Source organism: Ursus americanus, chromosome 30 (genome assembly GCF_024610735.1).
Source record: "Ursus americanus isolate L20-20 chromosome 30, mUrsAme1.1.p, whole genome shotgun sequence".
Lineage (NCBI taxonomy): Eukaryota > Metazoa > Chordata > Mammalia > Carnivora > Ursidae > Ursus > Ursus americanus.
The window spans coordinates 27,234,770-27,252,786 of NC_142156.1; the positions used below are offsets into that span (position 1 = coordinate 27,234,770).

Consider the following 18,017-nt stretch of genomic DNA (forward strand, 5'->3'; position numbering starts at 1 on the left):
GGGTTTAAAGTCAACACACAAAAATCAATTGTATTTCTATGCACCAATAAAGAACAATTCTAAAAGGAAATTAAGAAGACAATTCCGTTACGTTAGGATCAAATAGAATAAAGTACTTAGGTATAAACTGAATCAAGGAAGTGAAAGACTTGCACACTGAAAACTATAAAACATTGCTGAAAAATTAAAGAAGAGATAAATAAATGGAAAGACATCCATGTTCATGGATTGGAAGACTTAATATTATTTAAAATGTCAATACTATCCAAAGCAATCTACAGAGTCAGTTCAATCCCTACCAAAATCCCAAGGATGATTTTTGCAAAAATACAAAAACTCATCTTAAAATTCATGTGGAATCACAAGGGACCTTAAATAGCCCCCCCCCCCAAATCCTGAAAAAGAACAAAGCTGGAGGTCTTACACTTCCTGGTTTCCAAACTTACTACAAAGCTACAGTAATTAAAACAGTGTGACACTGGCATAGGAGAGACGTGTAAACCAATGGAATAGAACAGAGATCACTGAAATAAAAGTTTGCATGCATGGACAAATGACTTTTGCCAAGGAGGCCAAGACCAAGCAATGGGGAAAGGACAGTCCTTTCAACAAAAAGTGAAGACTGACTATCCACATGTGAAGAAATGAACTTGAACTCTTACCTAACACCATAAATAAAAAGTAATTCAAAGTGGATCAAAGACCTAAACTTAGACCTAAAACTATAAAGCTCTTACACAAAAACATCGGACAAATCTTCATGACATTGGATTTGGCATGATTTCTTGGATATGACACCAAAGTCACAGGCGACAAAATTAAAAATAGACAAATTGGACCTCATGAATATTAAAAAGAATTATGCATCGAAAGACAGCATCAGCAGAGTAAAAAGATAACACATGGAATGAGAAAAAATATTTACAAGTCATATCTCTGATAACAGAGTAACATTCAGAATATAGAGAGAGCCCCTAAAACTCAGCAACAAAAAAACCAAACAACCCAATTTAAAATGTGGGCAAAGAACTTGAATAGACATTTTCCAAAGAAGATATACAAACAGCCAATAAGCACATGAAAAGATGCTCCATATCATTAATCATTAGGGAAATGCAAATAAAAAGTACACTCATTAGGATGGCTACCTTAAAAAAAATTAAGCAGAACATAACAAGTGTTGGCAAGGTTGTTGAAATTGGAGCCCTTGAGCACTGTTGATGGGAATATAAAATGGTACAGTTCATCTGGAAAACAGTATGGTGGCTCCTCAAATAATGAAAAATAGTATTACCACATGATCCAACCATTCTACTTCTGGGTATAGATGCAAAAGAATTGAAAACAGTGTCTTGAGATATTGGTACACCCATGTTTACAGCAGCATTCTTCACAACTGCTAACATGCAGATGCAACCCAAGTGTCCACGGATGGACAGCTGGATGAGCAAAATGTGTATGTATATACAATGGAATATTACTCAGGGTTAAACCGGAAGGATATTCTGACATATGTTACAACATAGATGAAACTTGAGGACATTCTGCCAAGTGAAATAAGCCAGTCACGAAAAGACAAATACTGCATGATTCTACTCATATGAAGTACTAAAAGCAGTCCCAATTACGCAGGCAGAAAGTGAGATGTTGATTGCAGGGGCTAGCACAGGGGGGCTGGGGGATTATTGTTTAATGGGGACAGAGTTTCAGTTTTCTAAGATGAAGGTGGAATTGGTGACGGTTGCACAGCAGTGTGAATGCACTTGGTACCACCGAAATGTACACTGAGAAATGGTTAACACTGGGAAATTTTATGTATTGTGTATTTTACCGCAATAAAAATTTTGGAAAAAATGGAGATATAAAGACTTTTTCAGACAGACATAAATTGAGGGGACTTGTTGCCAGGAGACCTGCCTTGCAAGAAATGTCAAGAGAAGTTCCTCAGAGAGAAGGAAAACGATGTATGTCAGAAGTTCAGACCTACCTACAGAAAGGAAAAACCTTAGAGAAGGAATAAGCGAAAGCAAACCAAAAAAAACCTCAAACAGAATAACGTTCTCTTTCTTTCCCTCTCCCCCTTTCCTACAAATACAGCTAAAGAGGAGTCGTAATTGTTTCTGATGATTTGAATGCATTCTTATAAAAATGAAATTACTTTATATACATTATAGGCATATATATTCCTAGAGTATTGTTTAAACGATAATTTTTATTTAATTCTGGTGAAATAAAGAGGTTAATTTTAATCTAGAAAACGAAAATTATTTTTGCTCCTTTTCCACATAGTCTTTATTGTTAGAAATAATTATGTGCTCTTAATTCAACAACGATATTTGAAGTCGGGAGAACCTTCATAGAAGGTTTTGGATTGTCCTCTTTGCATCAAGAAAAACCTTTTCTTTGTGTTTGAAGTTCTGCAAAACCGTCTCTCAACTTCATCTAAGCTGAAAGATAGTTTATGACTCTCCTTTCTTTTTTGGTATGCCGATTTCCTCCTCAAATATAAATGGGGCTAGAGATGCTAGTACTGGCCTTTTTAACAAGCTACAGAAATTGTATTACATTACAAAAGAACAGAATACACCAGGTCAGCTGCTCATTCTTCTCTCTGCTAGCACCGCACTCAGGAATGTGTGTTGGTAAAACGGATCGCGCACATGTCCTTTTGTCTCCCAGTGCCATCCCTGCGCAGACAGCTGGTTAGAGCACGTGGCTGTCTCTGAAGATGGGAAGAAATGTCACCTTGGTTGCAGCCTGTAAACCTCTAGCCCAATGTCACATCACCAAAACAAGAAAAGATGACAGAAAACTATTAGTGCGGTATAAGATGTGGCCTCCAAATGCACAATGGATTGATAGCAATAAGAAAGAATAATGAAAGAATATAACACCATGAAATGTTAAGAAATAGCCTCAGTGTCAATAATTCTGAGCCAACGCATCAGAATAGATAATATTTTTTCTTTTAAAAATCTGCTTTATAAAGAAAAATAAAAATCCGCTTTATATCTTATAAAGATTTCAATAGTTTTCCTTTAAAATGTGTGTGTCCCCACAGCCTAAATCTGGTATAAAAAAATTTCTCTGGGGGCGCCTGGGTGGCACAGTGGTTAAGCGTCTGCCTTCGGCTCAGGGCGTGATCCCGGCGTTATGGGATCGAGTCCCACATCAGGCTCCTCCGCTATGAGCCTGCTTCTTCCTCTCCCACTCCCCCTGCTTGTGTTCCCTCTCTCACTGGCTGTCTCTATCTCTGTCGAATAAATAAATAAAATCTTTAAAAAATAAAATAAAAAATAAAAAAATAAAAAAAATAAAAAAAAATAAAACTGAGTAATAACATACAAAGAGTGAGGCACACAAATCTTAAGTTTAGAGCTTGATTAATTTTAAAATTAACTCCCATGTGGGGCGCCTGGGTGGCACAGCGGTTAAGCGTCTGCCTTCGGCTCAGGGCGTGATCCCGGCGTTATGGGATCGAGTCCCACATCAGGCTCCTCTGCTGGGAGCCTGCTTCTCCCTCTCCCACTCCCCCTGCTTGTGTTCCCTCTCTCACTGGCTGTCTCTATCTCTGTCGAATAAATAAATAAAATCTTAAAAAAAAAAAATTAACTCCCATATAACCCCCTCCATAGTTGAGAAACATCCCCAGCCTCCCAGAAAGGAGTTGGGCTTTTGAGGAAGAAATAGAGGTTTTGAGTACCAAAAAGGCTAAGAACCCGAAGAGATTAAAGCATAGAGTTGATACACTAAAATGTCCTCAAAAATGAGATCAGGGAGATGAACCGTAAGAGACTCTTAATCGTAGGAAACGAACCGAGGGTTGCTGGAGGGGGATGGGGTAACTGGGTGATGGACGTTAAGGCAGGCACGTGATGTAATGAGCACTGGGTGTTATGTAAGACTGATGAATGACCGAATTGTACCTCTGAAACTAATAATACTGTATATGTTAATTAACTGAACTTAAATTTTTTTTAAAAAGGAGAAAAATGTCTTCAAAAAGAGATGACATGTTCTAGGAGAAAAATATGTGTCTCTCAGAAGACAACCTGCACTCTGCTTCCCATTAAAGCCAAGAATGGGGTGTTATGGATTGAATTATGTCCCCCCCAAATTTACATGTCGAAGCCCTAACCTCCAATGTGACTGTTTTTGGAGACAGGGCCTTGAAGGAGGTAACTGAGGTTAGATGAGGTCATTAGAATGGGGCCCTAATCCAACAGGGCTGGTGCCTTTACAAGAAGAGGGAGAGACTCCAGAAGGTTTGCTGTGTCTGCAGTCCCCAAGGAAAGGCCGCGTGAGGACACAGGGAGAAGGCGGAAGCCTGCAGGCCAGGCAGAGAGCTCCGGCCAGAAAGTGAATTCGCAGGCACCTTCATCATGGTGCCTCCAGAATTGCGAGAAAATGTCTGCTGTCCAAGCCACCGTCTGGTGTTTTGTAATACTGTGGGCAAGGAATAACAGAAACCCCAGAGAGACGCTGTGGAGTTTGAGAGCAAAAGAGGCCGGGGCCCTCGTTTCAGGGTGCAGCCTGTGGAGACTGCCAGCCTCCCAGATGTTCGGTACCATCGGCCACCGCAGCAGCGCAGACGTACCAGGAGATGGTACGAGACAGCCCTCTGAGCCTCCCAGCCCCTGCTCAAGCTTCCTGAGAGGAAGGGCTGCAGGGGCCTCCGGGCTGGGGCTCCAGCCAATGCACCCCAGTCTGCACAAACAGGAGGCTGTGCAGGACCACTGAGTCCCGCAGAAGATGCACCTGGACCGCGATCCCACCCTTCTCCACCCTCTGGGGGAGATGCAAGTGAGGACTCAGATGCCGCTGTAGACGGAAGGGGGGGCAGCACCTCGGTCTCACATCTTCACCTGCCTCGACTGACCACGTTTACCTGGAAAAGATTACCTTGATTTTCTCATTAAGCAGACTGATTACTCAAGGCAAAAATTACGTGCGATTATAGGAAAATATGAACAGCTTTCTATACCCAAGCTGTGATCTGTGAAATGTGTACTAACAACAAAGCCATTTATGTGGATGTGGTTTATACACGTACGTGCTCCCGTGTGTGTGTGTGTGTGTGTGTGTGTACACCTATATATATATCCCCACCTACCTATCTTCAGTTTTCCTAGTTTACAAGTCATTTAGATTGAGTTCTGGGAAACCCAGGACAGGGGGTTAGTTAACCGATCGGTGTTGGTTAGTAGACCATTAAAAGTCAAAGCACTTCTTTCCCTGCAGACTGGAGGACCGTCAGGGCAAGGACTATTTAACAGGAGAGGCACCAAGACAAACTGCCCTGCACACCAGAATCCTGTTCCTTCCCCCTGGAATAAGATTCGTTTTAATTGAAGGCGGCATGACTTGCAGATTCATACCACCAGGGTTAGCAGTTTGGGGAAGAGCTTGACCAGTTACAGACAGAAATTGCTTACAGTAAATACCATTGCAAGGAAGGATTCAGAATAAGTTATTTCCAGTCTCTCTAGAGAGTGGTCTCTTTCAGCAGTTCCGTTGATCTGGCTCTGGAAATCTTTTGTGATATCTATCCTAGTATACAAATATTAGCCATGTGGTGCCTTTGGAACATGTCCAATTCTGCTAGGCTGAACTACATTTCCCAGAACTCACCTCCTTGTACATTTCCCGTTAAGGCGGCCGTAAGAGACCTACCTACGGGAGATTTGGAGGGTTGGCACGAAGCAGTAGGCGTTATATGACTTGTACACACGGTGGGTGTAGAAAAGCAGTGGGCTGCGCTGTTCCACCTTCCCTGAGCCAAGCCCTGGGTCACATATGGATGTCAGCTTTGTGACGGGTGGTGCCAGCTTCTCCTGCAGGACACCTGTACCTTTCGAGGCTGTCAGAGCTGTCATAGCTTTCAGTCCACCCTCATGGGTCCAGCTCATGCTCGTGGGTCCCAACTTGTCCTTGCTTTCCCATTTTACAGCCCTTTATAACCACTGCCCGCCCCACTCATTTCGGGTTCTAGCTGCAGATGCTAAGACAACAGCCTTAAAGAGTCCCCTTAACTGGCTCCGACAGTTGCATGAGACCAAATCAATTCCTTCACAAATAGTTTCACTGATACCTACATATACCCTTACCTCTGACTGATCCCTGACAGCAGAATTTGGTACTGGATGTGGAGTGGTTCCAGGGAATGGAATCTTAAAGCCGAATTCTTTCAATTGATTCTGGGCTTTCTGAAATTGGTTGTCTGTTCTGATTAAAGATATTAATGACTCTATTTCCAGTATTCACAGGAACACGGACAGTTGGTGGCATGCTCCGGCAAAACAGGTTACTCAGATTATCATCTGTAGATACGTGTAATCAGATACCTAGAGAAGGCAAGGCTCTAGCTGACCAAGTACTTGTGGCCACAGATGCCTTGAGTAAAAATAAAGACTAAAATGGAGGTAGTGGCTTGTTTCTAAGTGTGCTGGAGAACTTGGAAAAAAGAGAATGGTAACCTCAAGGCTTTAAATTCCCAGCTCAAAGTCCACATAAGGAATTTGAACATTCTATGGCTTCCCAAAACAAAACCCCGATCTCCTGTATACACAGGGAGGGCTAAGATTTCTGAAAAGCACACCCCAAGTCTCACTTGAGTGTGGCTGAATTGCAGTGCAGATTGAATTGCCTCCCAGGGTCTCTTGTGGGCACTGACGAGAGAGGAAAGGGATGCAGACGACTGGGATGGTACCATATGGGCAGGTTCTAAGGAAGCACGTCAAGAACGACACTTCCTAGAATCTTCCTCCCAGCGTAGCTCCAGTTTGGAGACGGCCAACGAGAGCCATATCCACAAAGTTTTGCGTGTGGATGTGACTATCCCAAACAAGCAAATTAAGAATTATTTGGATACTTTAGTGACTTAAAAAAAATTCAGTGGGAATAACTCCTTTGGATTCATATAACTTACAAACCATGAAGTCTGCATCCTACAAGAATCAATTCGTGAGCGATCCCGGCACATCTTGATAAGGATACGCATCAGTTGCGTTATCGCGTTTCCCATACGTCTGTTTACTACCCTCCACCAAAATTCCGCCTAGAGAATGATATTAAGTTTTTATTAGAGAAAGTACAGGTCCTAGAAAACTCAATGCCGAAATATGAATTCTTACGTGAGGAAATGGGGCTACGTTCATTCTTCCAATTTTCCAGTCTGTATTGCTTGAGCGCCACAGACATGACCTATAAAGACACTTTCCATGTGGACCCAGAAAGGTACCGAGTGATGTTCCCCAAAACCAAACACCTTTACCAGGCATTCAGCTTCCTGCTTGGAGGTCAGCCCCTTTCTAGGGCAACGGATTTATTTAGGCAAGATTTATCTATTTATCTTAGAAAGAGTGTGCACAGGCTGGAGAGGCAGGGAGAGGGAGAGAGAATCTCAAGCTGAGTGACGAGCCAGGCGCCGGGCTCCATCTCACCACCCTGAGATCACAACCCGAGCTGAAAGAAACCGAGACGCGGACGCTTGGCTGTTGTGCCAGCGAGGCGCTCCAGCGATGGATTTATTTGTAATGCCTACGCTAGGTTGTGCGTGGGTGGCTGAACTCTATTTACACAGAGCAGCAATACGCCCGGATGAAATACTTAGATGCCCTGCAACTAAGTGCATGCATGTGGCCAAATTCTGGCAACTGAGATGAGAGTGGACACGGCCTACCAGCTTCAGGGAAACCGGCTTAATGCGAGCTGACTGAGCCAGCAGGGCTACTGCTCTTCTGGAATGCGAATGTGATAACTGGAACTCAAGCAGCTATCTTAGACCTTCAGATAGTATTGAGAATAAGACCCATATATGGTAGAGTAGAAAAATAGCACATGAATCCCTAAGTTGCTCACCAGTCCCGAACTATGTGTATCTGCTTTTTTTTTTTTTTTTAAGATTTCATTTATTTATTTGACAGAGACAGCCAGCGAGAGAGGGAACACAAGCAGGGGGAATGAGAGAGGAAGAAGCAGGCTCCCAGCGGAGGAGCCTGATGTGGGGCTCGATCCCAGATCGCCGGGATCACGCCCTGAGCCAAAGGCAGACGCCCAACAACTGCGCTACCCAGGCGCTCCTGTATCTGAATTTCTATCCTGTGTAGGCCGTTCTTCTTTCCAATCTGTTAGTAGCCACAACATCTCTTAACTGATATACTGTGACCCGGAGGTATTTCCATGTTCCAGGTGAACTAACTGCATTGGACCTGTTATATTTAATGGGACAGTCCAAACCCATTCTACTGTCACCTTCGCAAATGGCCACTGATTTCCTGGGGTGAGAAGGTTATGAGAACTTGGTCTCCTCTCAGGGAGTAACTGCCACCTCCATCTGGAGGCTCATTATTCTGAGCAACAGCACATCTAAACCTGATTCCCTTTCTCTTCACTTGGCAGTGGGGGAGTGCGGTTCCCCCCACATCTTAGTTTACTTCCTGCCGTCATGACTCTTTCAGCCCACTGAGTCGTGCCTAGGCAGGCACTGTAAGCTGCTTCCAAGGACAGAGAGGGCAGCATGGCTTGGCCGGGAGCTCCAGGATGACGGTCTTCCAAGGCTCAGGGAGCCTCCCGGGTCACGAGGCCGCTCCGTACACCTGCTCCTTTCTCCTAAGCTCTAAGAGGTGGTGTGGCCCCTCTATTTCCACTTCTTCCAGTGCTTCGGTTTGGTCTCTTCAAAAGGTACTCATTTTTCCTGATTACACTAACTTTACACATTCTTACTAATGAACACCAGTAATTTTTTCTTCTCCAGGACAATTGATTTCCTTTGTTTGACAATGTCCATAACATTCTTCCACATCTGTAATAGTTCTAGTGTGTATGTCCACACTTAATGTATCTTTTAAAATTTCTATCTCCCTGTAGAAGGAAGTCCATCTCTGCACTTTAAAGCTAGGTGACAGCTTAACTGTAGAATTCACTTAATTTGAATAGATCAATATTGATTTTTGGTAGAAAGAAGAACTTCCTGACCACATTACAACAATCTTTTCTTAAGAGTGGGGTAGCCTCTCTTCCTCGATTAAAAGCCCTGGACCCCAGCAAAGTTGCCATAAAAATGCAATATATGCATCTCCCCTCCCAACCCCCAACACTTCTAGTGTGTTACCATCCTTCTGTATCTCAGTTGTCTATGTTATGGATAAGCAATCCCAAAATATCAGTGGCTTGACACTACCGTTCATTTCTCACTCTCATTACATGTCCCCTGAAGGCTAGCAAGACACTCCATTTGGCCTTACCACTTGTAGGGACTTAAGCCAGCAGACTCCACCATCTTTTAACTAAACCATCGGAACCCCTGGCCTCAGTTGCCTGGGCAGGGGAAGTGCCAGGAGAATTGTGCGTGGGCTTTCCCCACCTCACTGCTTTTCACATTTCACTGTCAGAACTAGTCACATGCCCCATGCAGCTGCTGGGGTGGGGCCGGGAAATGGGAAACACAGATGAGTAAACAGAATATTTGGTAAGGAGTAAAGGTTCCTGCCATAAATTCTACACAGAACTGGACTGAAATCAGATTTAACACTTAAATTGAATCATCTTACAGTCATCTGAATTTTTAGTTTTCTACTTAAACACTATTATTTTCCAAGCATATTAGTTTTCATTCCTTGCTTTAATGTCAATTTCTTCTATTGTTTTTTGCCTCACTCATTTACTGTGCACAATTTACAGAGCTCTAGCACAGATTTTTCCAGTCTCACCCATAAGAACACAACAGGCCAACGTAATTACTACTTAGAGGAATTCTGATTTCTTTCCCCCTTCTTGCAATTTGCTTCTGTAACCCATGGCACATTTTACCCTCAAAGACATGTAAAGTTACAGCATTTCTCAGTTCCATTCTCCCCTCCACACCTAAAATGGTAGTTTGTTGCTGTTTTTGTTAAGATCATTTGACAGAGTGAGCGAGTGCATGAGTGAGCACAAGCAGGGGAGAGGGGGACAGGGAGAAGCAGGCTCCCGGATGAGCAGCGAGCCCAATTCAGGACTTGATCCCAGGACTCTGGGATCATGACCTGAGCTGAAGGCAGCCGCTTAACCATCGGAGCCACCCAAGTGCCCCCTAAAATGGTAGTTATCCAACTTCTGCTTGGAATGCCACTGCATGGCAGCCAGAGAGAGTGTCCCTGGGACCTCTCTTACCCACTGGTCAACTTCTGGGGGCAGCCTTGAGTATTTCTACAGCCCAGTTGTACATTGGGCTACCTTGCTGTTATCTCGACTTCCTTAAACTGTTCACTGGGCCGGGCAATCTGACATACTGGAACAGCAGGCGAATTTTGCTGTTTGGTTTGGTCTCAGAATCCCTCCACCGCCCAGATGTCTCATGCCATAAGCCATCCGGTCTCCACCTGGGAAGAGTCAGCTCACTGCTCACCCCTTGGGGTTCCCAATACTCCGTCCAAAGTACAATCGCGGCGGTGGGGCTTTCACATCAATTTCATTTTGAAAGTAGCTGCAGCATTTCAGGTGGGGTAAGAACTGCTGGGAAAAGATCCATCGAAAGACCCAGCAGGTTACATTAAATCCCTAATTCAATTAAGATAAACTTTTATCAAAAGTAAGGTGATCACACAGGGCAGTGGGAGATATAGCTTCTGTTAATTTCCCTTAGACCCCAGAAACCTCAGGAGTCACGTGTCCATGAGTCTCAAAGACAAGAGGGTAGGGTCTCACCAGGTCTGAAAACGGATTCTTGCCTTGCCACTGCCCTTTTCAAACTGGAGGCTTCCAAAAGAACAGACAGTAGCAATCCATGCACTTTCCTTTAACCTAATGCCTTTAAACACTGGCCTCTCCTTTTCCTGAGCCAGACTTCTTGTAAAGCCCTATCCTTATCCAAGGAAAGCAGCGGAGTGTCCCAGTATCCCTGAATAATAACTCTGCTTCTGATTTCCCAAGTCTGGAAAGCCCATTTCTCCACATCTAAGTAGGTACCTTTGTTCATCACAGCACTTTATGGCTAGTTTTAGTCACGTATTTGCTTATTTACATGGTGACTGTTTAGCTCTCCCACAAGACTGTAGCAGACCACAAACGTGTTCTCCCCCCAGTCACTGAATATGCAAGGCCTAGTATTGTGCTTAGCACATAAGTGTTCAATAAATATTCATTCAACAAATTAATGAGCAAGGAATATTGCACTAATTCCAAATGGTTTAACATAGCTGCCCCTTAGGGTGCCCATTACGGACAGCAGTCACACTTAAAGCATAAGCAACAAAAGCAAAAATAAACTACATCAAACTAAAAAGCTTCTGCACAGCAAAAGAAACCATCGACAAAGTGAAAAGACAATCTACGAAGTGGGAAAAAAAATATTTGCAAACCGTGTATCTGACAAAGGGTTAATGTCCAAAATATATCAAGAACTCACACAACTCAACAGCAAAATAATCCAAATAATTCAATTAAAAAATGGGCAAGGTACCTGAACATTTTTCCAAAGAAGATATACAAATGACCAACAGGAACATGAAAAGACGTTCAACATCACAAATCATTAAGGAAATACAAACTAAAACCCCCATGATATCACCTTATGCTTGTTAGAACGGCCATCACCAAAAAGACAAGAGGACAGATGTGGAGAAAGGGAACCCTTGTGCACTGTTTGTGGGAATGTAAGTTGGTACAGTGACTAAGGAAAACAGTATGGAGGCACCTCAGAAAATTAAGAATAGGGGGCGCCTGGGTGGCACAGTCGTTAAGTGTCTGCCTTCAGCTCAGGGCGAGATCCCGGCATTCTGGGATCGAGCCCCACATCAGGCTCCTCTGCTGGGAGCCTGCTTCTCCCTCTCCCACTCCCCCTGCTTGTGTTCCCTCTCTCGCTGGCTGTCTCTCTGTCAAATAAATAAATAAAATCTTAAAAAAAAAAAAGAAAATTAAGAATAGAACTACTTGTCATCCAGCAATTCCATTTCTGGGAATATACTGAAAAATAAAAAATACTAACTCAAAAAGGTATCTGCACTCCCATGTTCATAGCAACATTATTTACAACAGGCAAAACATGGAAACAACCTAGGTGCTCATGAATGGATGACTGGATGAGGAGTGGAACATCATTCAATCATAAAAAAAAATAACAGGAAATCCTACCATTTGTGGCATGGATGGACCTATGCTAAGTGAAAGAAGAGAAACACAACTACTGTATGATCTCACTTAATATGTGTAATCCACTCATGTGTAAACAAAACAGTAAACTCACAGAAAAAGAGATCAAATTTGTGGTTAGTAGAGGTGGATGGTTGGGGGTGATGAGGGAGAACCGGAAAAAGGTACAAGTTTCCAGTTATAAGTACTAGGGATGTAACGCACAGCATGATGACTCTAGTTAGCACTGCCGTGTGATACACACATGAAAGTTAAGAGAATAGATCCTAAGAGTTCCCATCACAAGAATTCTTTTCTGTTTACCTATATAAGAAGGTAGATGGGTATTAACTAAACCTACTGTGGGGATCATTTCACAATATATGGATATCACACCACCATGCTGTACACCGTAAACTTATACAGTAACAATGTCAATTATTTTTCGGTAAAAGGATAAAACAAAAAAAGCAAAAAAAAAAAAGGAGGACAGTCAGGTAACAGCCCAAAGATGAAACGGTGCACACAGCATGCGAGGCTTCGGGATTTAAAACAAAGGCAAGTTTTTCTAAGGTGCCATTAGCTAATTTTAAGGAGGGTAACACTCAGATCTTTATTTTCAATCACTTGGGAGGCTGTGCAGAGCGGATTGGTGCAAACAGGTGTGTCACAGGAGGCAGGAGAGTCTACTGCTGTGGTCCCCATCTGTAATGAAAATGTGAGTAGGATTAACAGAACTTTGTGACCGACTGGACGTGGAGCCTAAGTAGAGGAATTCAGAATAAATCTCAGGTTTCTGATGGGTGCCCCAAATTAATTAGAAAAGAGCAGGAAGGGGAGTTCGGGATGAGGGAAATTAACATTCCATTTTGGGGTTTAAGAAACTTATGCTGTTACCATTTGTGGAATTGGATATATGGGTTTTAACTAACACCGGGGCAGCACTGGAGGAAGTTGCGTATCATCAGCACAGAGGAATCAGAGAAAGACTTGGGCCAAGATAGATCCATCAAAGTAAGTATGTTGAAGGCCCAAAGAGAGAGAGAGTCCTTGGGAGCTCCAATGTTCAAGAGTCAGAAGAGAAACCATCAGAGTGGAAAGACAACCTACTAAATGGGAGAAAATATTTACAAACCATGTGCCCGACAAAAGGTTAGTCTCCAAAACATATATAAGGAACTCCTACAACTCAATGGCAGAAAAGCTAATATACCAGTTAAAAGGCAAAGAATAGACAGTTATGCAAAGACATATAAATGACCAACAGGTATATAAAAAAAATGCTCTAATCAGGGAAAAGCGTGCGTGTGTGTGCGCACACACACACACGCGCACACACACACACACAGATATCACCTTATACCTGTCATGGTTGTATTATCAAAAACAAGTGTTGAAGATGTGGAGAAATTGGAACCCTTGTGCTCTGCTGGTGAAAATGAGAAATGGTGCAGCCACTATGGTGAATGGAGGTTCCTTCAAAAATTAAAAATACAACTACCACATGATCCAGCAACCCCACTCCTGGGTATTTATCCTCAAGAATTAAAAGTCAGGATTTTGAGGGGCACCTGGGTGGCTCAGATGGTTGGGCATCTGCCTTCGGCTCAGGTGATGATCTCAGGGTCCTGGGATCGAGCCCCGCATTGGGTTCCCCGCTCGGCGGGGAGCCTGCTTCTCCCTCTGCCACTACTGTTCCCCCTGTTCCCCCTGCTCGTGCTCTCTCGCTCTGTCAAAAAAATAAATAAAAAATCTTAAAAAAAAAAAGTCAGGACTTTGAAGAGATATTAGCACTCCCATGTTCACTGCAGCACCATTCATGAGAGTCAAGACGTGGAAACAACCTAACGCACTGACAGATGAATGGATAAAGAAAATGTGACATATACAGGTGATCCTTGAACAACACAGGTTTGAACTGTATGGGTCCACTTATTTGCAGATTTTTTTTCAAAAATACATAGGACATTTTTTTTGGAGATTTGCAACAATTTGAAAAAACTCACAGATGAACCATGTTGCCTAGATGTATCACGTTAATGTTTCCAATACTGTATTATGATGGACTGTATTACTGTATGCCATAAAAATTTTATAACGATTCATTCATTAACGTAATGCTAGGCTACCTGGAAGCCATCATATTGATTACACTAAGCCACTGTGAAGCAACTGTGTTGATTACACTAGGTTACCATAAAGCAATCATATTGCTTTTTTGTTATCAACTCATGAATCATTATTCCTATAAAGAAATCTGAATTTTTCAGATTACCTTTTCATTTCTGATGTCTAGTGTCAGTAATATGTATCACATCTACAGTATTTTGTATCATATAAGACAATACTAATACAGGTAGATGATTAATCTTATAAACAGAGAACATAAACTTATGGTATAACATAGTACAGTACTTTAAATGTATTTTCTTTTCCTTACGATTTTCTGAATAACATCTTTTCTTTAGCCAACTTTACTGTAAGAATACAGTATAGAATACACAGGACATACAAAACAGGTGCCAGCTGTTTGTTATTGGTAAGCCTTCTAGTCAACAGCAGGCTTTTACTAGTTAGGTTTTGGAGGAGTCAAAAGTTACACACAAACTTTTGACTGTGTGGGGGTCAGTGTTCCGAACCCGTGTTGGTCAAGAGTCAAATGTATGCATATAATGGGATACTATTCAGCCTTAAAAAAGGAAATTCTGTGATTTGCAGAAACATGGATAAACCTTGAGAGCATTATGCTAGGTAAAACAAACGCGTCACAATAAGCCAAATACGGGGGGATTCCACTTACATCAAGTGTCTAAAATAGTCAAATTCATAGCATCAGAGTGGAATGGTGGTCGCCAATGGCTGGGGATGGGGCAGGAGGAAATGGGAATTATATTCAACAAGCATAAAATTTCAGTTAAGCAAGATGAAAAAACTCTACAGAGATCTGCTATTAACACCTGTAACTACTGTTGATAATAATGTGTTACACACTTAAACATTTGTTAGGACAGATGTCATGTTAAGGGTTCTTACCACAAAAAATCAAGAGTCAGGCAGAAAAACGGAGGCAATGAAAGCAAAGAAAGGTCTTACTGAGTTTAAGGAGAAAGCTTCCAAGAAGGAGTTCTTAACGTTGTTGTCAAGAAGTCATATAAGGTAAAAACTGCAGAGTAAACTCTCTGTGGCTACAGTAGGGGCTAAGACGACTGTCCTGGGTCGCTTCTGGAGTGATACAAGAGAGTCAGACACTAGTTGGGTAAAGGGTAGATGGGAAATGGGAAACAGAAGTAGTTAGTTGAGTGTAGATGACCTTGGAGAACTTTGTTGACATAAAAAGAGGATTACCTTGCTGTACTATTTTGTGGTATAATGACCTTTTCATGCATTCTTTATGAAAGATTTACTAGGGGTTAAGAGTTTGCTTACTCCTAAAATAAACCAAAAATGCCGGAAAACGAGGCAAAAGAAACATAGGTGAGTCACTGCATTTTTAAAAGATGAAAGAGACGTATTCGGTGAACGGTATTATCAAACTTTCACAGTTGGCAAAACAAAAACAATTACGAGTTTGTCGGACTGTTAAACCGATGCTCACATGACACAGAGGCTTGAGTGTCTCGTCTAGACAACAAGAATATCACCGGCAACCTGACGACTGACTGGGTATGTAGCCCAAACTCAAAACTTAGTTGGGAAATTAGATGGTAAAGAAGCCAAAAGCCTCACTCAGGAAGGAACTCTTGATCTCTTATAACAGGAGATGTCTGAGAAAAGCACGATGTCCAACACAAGAGTAACAGTGATTGTAAAAATTGCACTGAATTACTGTACATATTTGAAAATAATGTAATACCGTTATCCACATTCATAACTTTTCTAAGTAACAAAAGGAATATTATAACTTTTCTTTTGTGCTTCCACCTAACCTGTTTTGATAGGAAGACTATTTGAGAGGTAACTAAAAAAGATCTTAAAAAGTGACCAGCGTTTTGAACCAATTTCGATTTAAATGTCAACTGCAGGTTATAAAAAAGTGGAGTTAAACCCTTTAAGGAAACATTCATTATCTGAAGCAGAACTGTCCTAAGATAACGCACACAAACCAACATAGTCTATTTAATAAAAATATTTAATGCTGCCAAAAAGTATAAAAATACAGTAGGAATGGCAGAACAATACAAAGTAGTCTCTCCTAATTTATTTCTTTTACATCTTTCTACATTTCATACACGTATTAAAAAACTTAACAATCCATCAAATTAGGGGTTCTGCAAAGTCTTCTGCTGGTGGTTCTCTTCGTTCCCTGGATGTAAAGTTTACTTTGTAAACAGACATATGTGAGGCAATCTACAGGTTTATCAAGCCTCACTTTAGTTTCCGGAGTGGGCTTCAGGTCTTGCTTTGCACATCAATGGTTCAAAATTTATAGCTGCAGAATATTCTCAAGTCATGAATATTTAGGTGTCTGTCAATCTTGGCCTAAAACATAAAATAAGAAGTCATCTATTCAATTCATATTGACCAAACACGCAGACGTACATAGATAGAGACAAACATAAAAGGACTAACAATGAACTAAAAAGGCAACTAAAAAACATTCCAACATGTCACATTCAACCACACTAAGTGCTTCACTGTTATCTTGGTAAATCTGTTTATGTGCTCGATTTTCAAACAGAACTGGTGGTGTGAGGTAGACTCATGTTAAAGCACCATAACTCATATGGCTTTTTCAAGGATTACCAATGAATTTCTCAGGTCATCCTGTATTACTTAAGAAATGACCTCCATGTGAGATACTGACAGACAGACAGGTTTAAAAAACTGTACCCACAACAGTTTTGCAAGATTATATGGTATGCGCTAGACTTACCAATACTTTGGGATTCAATGCAAAAGTCTAATCCAATTTGGACCTCCACTGTATCATACTGCTAAAAATATTAGGAATGTAATGTTTCAACATAAAGTTGACTTAAATCTTTAAATCACAGACTATTAGCAGCATGCTTTTTTTTTTGTCCCGAAGGATAATACCAATGATTATAGCAATACAGAACCAAAGTGACATGATTTAAATTATTACCAATATAAAAAAAAAGACATAAAATAACTGACAGATTTATTGTATTTTAATGTCAAAAAGTGAAGATTAATGAGAACTTAAGTAACAGATGAAATAGCTATTTTAAGGGCAGTTTTTGATGGTATTTCATAATATTTGCAAATAACTGAACTTTTGAGACGGTATTTTTCTTCCCGACTTCCTTATCACAAAAAAACCCCAAATCTAAATACTTGTCATTGTTGTGTCTCCACATAAAATAGGAATATAAACCATGTCCACACATTCTCCCAAAACATTTAGTCAAAAACCCTCAAGATACTGTGAGCTGAGCTTCCTCCTGACTACTGACTCTTTCTACTGAAGAGTAACAATCCCAAGCACCTTGTGTTCTGAACAGCTCTATCCCCTTGTTGTCCAGCACGGACACAGAAATGTCAAGTCATTAAGAAAACATTCTCACCAGATGTCTGTGAGTCACAAAACCTACCACAGGTGCTTACTGCAGGGCCCTGCTGAACCCTACACCATGCTGGATGGAAGTAAGGAAAGGTACTTCCTACTGACTCTGATCGCTGCAAAATATGGATTTATTTCCCACACGTGCAGAAAATCTGCTCATCAAAACAAAGTAACTCAATCCAATCAATCAAGGTGAATGAAATAATGGTTTGGTTTAGAGAATATTCTGATGTTCCAGTATTTCTCTGGTTCAGTGTTAATTCAGACTGTTTTCACAAATTCTTTTGGAGATAAAAACTTTGTTTCACTTAAAAAATAAAGAGCGTTACTTTGGATTTTAACAGGTAAAAGGAGTTGTCTAATTTTTTTCATTTAGAAACAG

General features: G+C 41.4%; 1 protein-coding gene across 3 annotated transcripts in view; it reads right to left on the reverse strand.

Moving 5' to 3' along the window:
- Window positions 1-16,219: 16,219 nt before the first annotated feature.
- Window positions 16,220-18,017, reverse strand: part of PTPN2 (protein tyrosine phosphatase non-receptor type 2) — an 82,247-nt gene continuing 80,449 nt past the window's right edge. For all 3 annotated transcript variants that reach the window (XM_045815083.2, XM_045815080.2, XM_045815081.2), the window contains one exon: window positions 16,220-16,587. In XM_045815083.2, coding sequence (XP_045671039.1) covers window positions 16,566-16,587 — 22 coding nt within the window. In that variant the 3' untranslated portion in view covers window positions 16,220-16,565. The remainder of the gene's footprint in view (window positions 16,588-18,017) is intronic.